Raw genomic sequence first — 8592 nt, forward strand, 5'->3', positions numbered from 1 at the left:
TGGGAGGCAAAAATAAGAGGTTTTTGCCTCTGGATTTTGTAGTAGAATGGTGGTTTTATGTGTATATGTCTTACAGTCAACCAGTGCAAGTTGGTCATGTCATGTGCGGCTCACCTGTGTTCATTCAGGTGAGAGCGTCACACAGGTGACCTCCAGATACATAAGAGGTCACGGTGATAACAACCCAGCCATGTCCTGGGGAGGCCAGGAGGGACCCTGGATTTCCAGACTGTCCCCTGTATGCCAACGTTCCCCACAAGGTTGGCTGTTTCTGCGTTTGCCAGTTGCTGTCCTGCCCCAGGATGCTCCACAGAGCATCAATACCGAATCCTAAACTGCTCAGCTTAAGAGGCTTTTCTGGTCACCCCATCCAGCACATCACTTCACAGATGAGGAAACTCAGGCACAGAAAGGCCATACAGAGCTAGAACTGGAACTCTGGGCTCTGGGTTCCTTGCTGGGGCTGTCCTCGTTGCTGTCCTGAGTACAGTCTGGTCCTCTTGGTGATTTTCTGATGCCACCTTAGGTTGCCCCTGTGGGATGGAACCAGGGCTGGCTACACAACCGTATGGCCTGTGTAGTCACACAGGGCCCTATGCTGGGCTTAATTCCCTGCTGTCACCATCTTGTTATTGAAAAGAGACCCACATTTTCCCTTTGCCCTGGGCCCTACAATGTATACAGCCAGTGAGGATCCCACCGAATCCTAGGTCTCATCCCTCTTCCAGGCCGTAGGGTGGGACTCGCTAGGGGGCATTTAAAGTGTTCCTTCCATGCCGGGCTCAGCCTGTAATCCCACGCCTTGGGAGGCTGAAGTGAGTGGATTGCCTGAGCCCACGGGTTCGAGACCCGCCTGGGCAACTTGGTGAGCCCTCATCTCTACAATAAATCAAAAAATTAGCCGGGTGTAGTAGCACACGCCTGTAGTTCCAGCTACTTGGAAGGCTGAGGCGGAAGGTTCTCCGGAGCCCAGCAAGCCGAGGCTGCGGTGGCCGGGAGCGGCCACTGCACTCCAGTCTGGGCGATAGAGTGAGACTCCAACTCTAAAATAAAATAAAGTGTTCCTTCCTGGCCGGGGTCAGTGGCTCAGCCTGTAATCCTAGCACTTTGGGAGGCCCAGGTGAGTAGATTGCCTGAGCCCACAGGTTCAAGACCAGCCCAGACAACTTGGTGAGTCCTCACCTCTACAACAAATCAGAAATTAGCCAGGTGTGGTAGTACGCGTCTGTAGTTCCAGCTCCTTGGAAGGCTTAGGCAGAAGGGTCGCCGGAGCCCAGAAGGTCGAGGCTGCGGTGGCCGTGAGTGTGCCACTGCACTCCAGCCTGAGCAATGGAGTGAGACTCCAATTCAAAAAACAAAACAAAAAAAAAACAAATAAAGTGTTCCTCCCATCCAGCATGGGATGGGATTAGAACTTTCTTCTGGGGAAAGCATGCCTGCCCTGATGCCTTAGAAGCCTGAAGATTTTTCTAGATAAGGAAGAGTGAAAACTCTGAAGTCTGACTGCCTGAATTTCTCACTGTGTGACCTTAGGCACATGACAACCTTTCTAAAAGCCTCCATTTCCTCACCTGTAGAATGGGAAACTAGAGTATTATCGCATATGGTTGTATAAGGTATGAGGGATAACACGGTCCTGGGCGTCTGGTAAATGCTCAGTAAGTCAGTCAGTCTCTTGGTCTAGGCCTGAAATCCTAGATTTCTCTGGAGGCTCTGGGATTCTTGGAGCTTCTAAGTCCCAATCCTGCCTCCTTCTCCTTCTCGGGTGGACAGTGATGAGAGACATAATAAAAGCTGTCATCGCCGGGCTTGGTGGCTTAGCCTGTAATCCCAGCACTTTGGGAGGCTGAGGCGAGTAGATTGCCTGAGCCTGCAGGTTCGAGACCCACCGGGCAACTTGGCGAGACTTTGTCTCTACAATAAATCAAAAATTAGTTGGGCATGGTAGCGCACGCCTATAGTTCCAGCTACTTGGAAGACTGAGACGGAAGGATCGCCGGAGCCCAGCAGGTCGAGGCTGCGGTGGCCGGGAGCAGCCACTGCACTCCAGTCTGGGGGACAGAGTAAGACTCAACTCAAAAAATAAAAAAAGCCATCATCACCTGGACGCCCCTTCTGCTGGGTACTCCAGCACAGCCCATCCTGTTAAAGAGGTTCAGGCGCCCCCATCCCAGGCTAACCAGAGCAAAGCCCCTCCCTGCCCATACAAGCCCATAGTTTAAGGAAAGAAAACTGGGAAATGGGTCTGATGAAATGTCCTTTGCTCTGTCTCGGGGAGGTGGGGCAGAGTGCTGAAAGAGGCGTGGCTTTGAAACTAGCTGATATATATTTGAATGTCTTCTTCACCAATTGCCAGCTGGTGACCTTGGGCAGGTGACCTAACTTCTCCGGTCTCCAGCTTCCTCATTTGTAAAAAGTCACAAAGGATTCTTTCAAGGACTAAGTCTGATAAGGGGTATACAATGCTGAGCTCAGTGACTGTCCTGCACAGATAATATCTAATGAATACTCAGATGAGTGAGTGAGTCCATGAGTGAATGAATGAGTGAAGAGATGCTGTCATCAGATGTTTATGAGGGAAGGCATGTGAGGCGATGGAGGTGGTAGTGGGGCAGGGACAGAGGCCACACACACTGTTGAGGGGAGGAAAGAAGTCTTCAAGTAACAGTGTTCACAGCAGTTAGTGTGTGCCATGCACTGTTCTCAACACTGGACTCCTGTTCACTCATTTATCCTCACAAGCCTAAGAGCTAGGCATTGCCATTACCCCCATTTTACAGATGAGGAAACTGAGTGCAGAGAGGGTGAATAATTTACCCTAGCTCACACAGCTAATGAGGCAGCCAGACTCCAGCAACTGTCTTCCTAATCATTATACCACCATAACTACTGCTCAAACTTTTGACTGCATCCCACAGTCTTTTTTTTTTTTTTTTTTGAGTTGGAGTCTCACTTTGTCACCCAGGCTCCCGGCCACCGCAGCCTCAACCTGCTGATCTCCGGCGACCCTTCTGCCTCAGCCTTCCAAGTAGCTGGAACTACAGGCGCGCACTACCACGCCCAGCTGATTTTTGCTTTATTGTAGAGATGAGGTCTCGCCAAGTTGCCCAGGCGGGTCTCCAACCCGCGGGCTCAGGCAATCCACTCACCTCAGCCTCCCAAAGACACGGGATTACAGGCTGAGCCACCGAGCCCGGCGCATCCTACAGTCTTATGGGAGGTTACATCTTCTTCTCTGCCACCATTTTGGTCCTCACTGGACTGTGGGTCACTAATTTCTTTTTTATTTTTATTTATTTATTTTTTGAGTTGGAGTCCCACTCCTTTGCCCAGGCTGGAGTGCAGTGGCACGCACACTCATGGCCACCCCAGCGTCGACCTGCCGGGCTCTGGCAATCCTTCTGCCTCAGCCTTCAGAGTAGCCAGAACTACAGATGCGTGCTACCACATCTGCCATTTTTTTTTTTTTAATTGTAGAGATGAGGTCTCACCAAGTTGTCCGGGCTGGTCTCGAACCCGCGGGCTCAGGCAATCCACTCACCTTGGCTTCCCAAAGTGCTGGGATTACAGGCTGAGCCACAGAGCTCAACCTGGGTCACTAATTTCAAGATACTCCCCCCACTAAGAGGAAGGGGTCAGTATGGGAGTGCTGAGTGACCTCAAAGCAGAGCCGGCCCTAGGGTCTGTAGGACAGAGCCCTGAGCTGATTTGTCAGGGGTGGAGGGAAAGGAGGACATAAGTGTTTCTGCCCAGTGCTAAGTTGGCCCTAGTCAGCTGAGAGGCTGAGGGGTTTAACAGGGCTCCATAGGGCCTGGACACCGTCTTTGCACTCTCAGAGTGTGTGTTGGGTTGGCTGGGGCAGGCAGGGCGCAGGTCTGTGGAGTCAGCAGCTGGGCTCTGCTTGGTGAATTTGGGGGTATCACGCCCTGCTGCGAGCCTTTGGCTTTTTAGCTTTGAAGTGGACTATGGTCCCTGGGTGGGCCTCTCCGTGTGAGTGGGTGTGAAAGTGATGCTTAAACAGGAACTTCTTGGGAGCTGCATGTGTGAGGAGTGAGGCAGCGTGTACAGAGACAGGGCTTTGGGGCTCTCAGGTCAAGCTCAGAGTGGCCTTGGGTTCATTATTCACCTTTCTGAGCCACTCAGTGAAAGTGCAGTGGGACTGTGCGTGTCATCATTCATCCAGGGGTTGTCACATGCCTGCCCTCCACTGAGCTCTTCACACCTTGATCTCAGTCCTCATGATGCCCCCTATGAGATATGTGCTCTAATCAGCCCCATGTTACAGAAGCCTCCAAGAGATTATCCCCCTTGCCCGAGGTCACACAGTTAGAAAGTGGCAGAGCTAGGATTCAAACTGGGGTAGCTCTGACATCCACCTGTGTCCCTGCCCAGTGGTCCACTAGACCTGTGTCCCTGCCCAGTGGTCCACTAGACCTTTGAAGACGAAGCAAGGACCTAGCACTTAACGCTGGGCGAGATGCTGTCCTCTCTGACCAGCGTGGGCTCCTGGAATCCTCCTGTCGACCAGGGTCCCGGGGTCATGTTTCCATCCCTCTCCTGCCTCACACCCCTGTTCTCCCTTCCTTCTATCAGGATGTGGCCACCATGCAGTTTTGCGCCAACAAGCTGGACAAGAAAGACTTCTTTGGGAAGTCCGACCCCTTCCTTGTGTTCTACAGGAGCAACGAGGATGGAACGTGAGTTTCTAAACACTCGCGCGCTGTGCCTTCTCATCCCCTTCTGGGCTTGGGGAGGGATGGGTCGTGGTGACATACCAGATGGCCTGGGTCCATGTCCTTCTGCTCTCGAGAAGGCAAAGGCTCGGGCTGAAAGTCCTGAGCTCCTGGGCAGTGCTGGCCCCCTAGATGGGGCCGGTGGGGGCAGCCTCTGAGCTGGTGGTGCCATTCTGAGGGTCTCAGCAGTGATACTGAATGGTGGGTACAAGGTGTGTCGAGGGTGGAGGAATAGGCAAAAACAGGGCTGGGAGTGAGGGGAGCCCTCTGATAGCCGCCTCATCCTCTATACAAACTGGCCCCTGTCTCTAAGCCCGATCCCCTCTTCCACAGCCCCCTGGGCACCCCCCATCATGTCCCCACGACTGCTCACTCCACTGGGCCAGCCTGACCCCCCTTCCCCACCTGGCCCCACACTCTGCCATAGGCTTCATTTTCCAGACTGCGAAGCCCCCATTTCCTCCTCTCTTCTCCCTCATCTAGAAGCCACCCACAGGATGATGGAAACATACCCGACACATTGGCAAATGTAGGTCAGCAATATATACAGAAAGACAGATTCTAGGTTGAAGGTCCTCCCCAACAACCCTCTGTGACCCCGGGCAAGTGACGCCCCTCTCTCTGGGCCTGTTTTCTCATCCATAACAGGAACCAGTTGGATTAGGTGATCTCCGCGGTCTCTTTAAGCGCCGCAGTTCTGGGAAGCTGTGGCCACTTGCAGGCTGGGATGCTGCACCATGAGGAAGTGATGGGGCCAGGGAGGTTAATTAGAGAAACGCTGCCGGAGAAGGGGAACTTGGAAGCAGCTTGGAAGGAGAGGAAGAAAATGGGTCCTTGGGGCGGGGGTGAGGGAGGGAGAGCAGGGAAGAATCACTGGCTGGAGAAACACATGTGCCAAGCAGGTGTGCCCGGAGCAGGCAGGCCGTTGCCCAATTCCCCTGGATTCCGAAATTCCGTGTGTGTGTGTGTGTGTGTGTGTGTGTGTGTGTGTGTGTGTGTGTGTGTGTGTCGGGGGGCAGGGGAGCGGCAGGGAGGGGGTGTGTTTCAGTTCAAGGAAAAACGGATTTTTAAACCTGAACGAACAAAACAAGGGAAATTAGGTATAGTCATTTGCATGACAAAAGGAGTCTTGTCTCACCAAAGGACTCCTAGCAAGGTTTCTTTAAATAATTCCTGTTGACTTTGACTTGACTTGATGTGAGGGAGGACAAGGCCTGAGTGTTGTTCTGGGCGTCCACACAGGGCCCCTCCTGAGGCGGAGCCCGGGTCGCGCCGGGCTTGCCCGGCTGGGGCTGGCGGCGGCCGGCCAGGAGGAGGAGAGGGATTTGGGAGCAGGAGAGGGATTTGGGAGCAGGAGAGGGGTGTGTTGCAAAGGGTGTTTGCGAAAGAGTGTTCCAGCAGAGCGCTGTGTGGGATGGTGGGGAGGGTGCAGGGAGAGGGAAAGGGAGAGGGAGAGCCTCGTGACTGACACGGTGAACAGGTGGGAGGTGCTGCCGGCGCCGCCCCGGAGCTGCGCTGGGGAAATGCAAGGGGGAGGAAGTGGGAGGACAGGGGCAAAAGGACAGCGGGGGACCTCACTAGGCAGGACTTGGGTGGGGCCGGAAGCCATGCCCCCTTCCAGGCAGGGGAGCCAAGGGAGCCCGGAGTGTTGGAAATGGCCGAGGAGCTGACCAGATGGGGGAGGTGATGGGAGTTTATCTGGGGGCACGTGTCACTTAAAGTGTGAGCTGGAGCTGGGACGGGGGATGGGGGAGAGGGGACACTGATCCCCCAGGGGGATCCCATGGTACTGGGGTAACTGATCCCAAGGCCAAGAGGCAGGCCCGTATCAGGCACCTGCAAAGGGGCGGAGGCTGAGCTAGTGAGAGCGGCGTGGTCGCTGAGGACTTGGGGAGAGAAGAGCCTAAGGTTTGGAGAGACACCTGCAGTTAGGGGAGGGCAGGAGGAAGGCCGGTCAGGGCACCTGGAGAGATAACTGTCACGCCATCCGTGAGGAGGGAGGGACAAGAAAAGGAAGTGTTCACGGGGCACCAGCTCCCAGGGCACCTGCTCCCGGGGCACCTGCTCCCGGGGCACCTGCTCACGGAGCTGTACCTGACAGCTTTGCCAACCTGGCCGAGGAGAGGAGAGAGAGGGAGAAATTAGTGGTTCTGAGATGGGAGGCTGCACAGAAGGTCGGTATGACTACTAGTGAAGAGGTCTTTGGAGCCCATCGCGGCTTCTGTGCAATAGAATCCTCTCTTCCTGTGCCATACAGTCCCAGCTCCTTGTTATCCCTCCGGGCTCCCCGCCCACCACCCCAGCCATGGGGGCAGTGCGGCCCCTCTTACCCTCATCCCCACTCCTGTCCTCGCTGCCAGCTCTGGGGTGTGCGGGGGGGGGTCTCCCACGTCCCTTCCCACCCTCCAGTGGGTGGGCAAAAAGGAGCAGAGAAGAGAAATGCTGAGCCACGGTGACAGGAATGACATTTTGACTTGAAAATAGCCAGAGAAGAAATGGCACCAGCTGTGTGGGAATGGGCAGAGCCCAGGCATTCACTCGGGTGACCTTTCCAAGCCCAGATGTAGCCAGGGCGGATGCTGGGAGGTCTCAGAGAGGCCCCTGCCCCCAGCCCAGCCCTGCTGCGGCTGCCCGTCCATGTGGCAGTACTGACTTCCAGGATGGTTCATCAGGCGTGGTGTTGGAAGTAGTGGGAGGAGGGGAAGGGGAGGCTAGATCAAGGCCCATCTGGGACAAGCCAGTTCTGTGGGTTTAGTTTGCAAAGCCTGTTTTCACGGATTCGGGCTGGAAAAGCTGAGAGGGTCTTAGAGATCATCTAAGATGGGGCTTTAATCTCATGGGTTGAAATGCCAGTGAAAGCTATGGAAACTCTCCCCTGAGAAATATAGTTAGTCTTTCGCTCATTTAAACAATGGTACTGAATACTTACCAAGAACCAGGCGCTGTTCTGGGCACTAGGGATGTGCTAGTGATCAAAAAAGACAAAAATCCTTGCTCTTAGGGAGTTTGCATTTTAGTGACAGATCATAGGCAGAATAAATAAGGGAAAAAATAGACCATATCAAAATGTCAAACGGTGACAAATGAAACAGGAAAAAAAGTATAGAAGGAAACTAGGGGATGTGAGAGTCAGGGTAGCAGGAGGCTGTACATTTTAGATCTGGTAGTCAAGAGAGGTTTCATGGAGATGACATTTGATCTGAAGGTAGTGAGGGGGTGGGTTGTGAAGATGGAAATGGGGGAGAGAATGTTCCAGGCAGGGGGAACGGCAGGCACAAGCCACTCATACACCCAGTTTCAACTAGTTTCAGTGGTTCAGAGACCCCTAAAGTCTGTCTGCATGTCCTTCCGTGGATCTCAGATGAAGAGTCTTTGAGAGAGGCCAACTCTCTTGGCTTACAGGTGAGGAAACAGATGCCCAGAGAGGGGAGGGCTTGTCCAAGGTCACACAGTGAGTTGGCCATAGGGCAGGGGCTGGAACCAGGTCTCCCCAGGATTTGTCCTCACCTTGTGCAGGAACCCTTTCTACAGCATCACCAGCCAGCAGCCATCTAGTTTCAGCCTGCCTGCTGCTAGTGACGGGCAGCTCATCACCTTATGAAGCCATGCTTTCCATTGTCTGGCGACTGCAGATGTGTACAGCTGGCTCCTCTGTTGACTTGGATTCTACCTCCCTTGGTCTTGGGCCTGGCAGCCTTTTCCTGTCTTCTTCAGGTTCACCATTTGCCACAAGACTGAGGTCATGAAGAACACCCTGAACCCAGTCTGGCAAACGTTCTCCATTCCTGTGAGGGCTCTCTGCAACGGGGACTATGATCGGTGAGATGAGAAAACCTTCCTTCTTTTTTCCCACACCTGT

The 8592-nt window shown here is 53.9% G+C and overlaps 1 protein-coding gene across 2 annotated transcripts in view; it reads left to right on the forward strand.

Moving 5' to 3' along the window:
* The window catches only part of CPNE5 (copine 5), a 103035-nt gene that overhangs the window by 57472 nt on the left and 36971 nt on the right, over positions 1 to 8592 (forward strand). For both annotated transcript variants that reach the window (XM_021715813.1, XM_008064582.2), the window contains 2 exons: positions 4594 to 4697; positions 8448 to 8552. In XM_021715813.1, the coding sequence (XP_021571488.1) occupies positions 4594 to 4697; positions 8448 to 8552 (209 nt within the window). The remainder of the gene's footprint in view (positions 1 to 4593; positions 4698 to 8447; positions 8553 to 8592) is intronic.

The sequence above is a fragment of the Carlito syrichta genome, unplaced genomic scaffold (genome assembly GCF_000164805.1).
Source record: "Carlito syrichta isolate Samal-C Ts95f unplaced genomic scaffold, Tarsius_syrichta-2.0.1 Scaffold307715, whole genome shotgun sequence".
Lineage (NCBI taxonomy): Eukaryota > Metazoa > Chordata > Mammalia > Primates > Tarsiidae > Carlito > Carlito syrichta.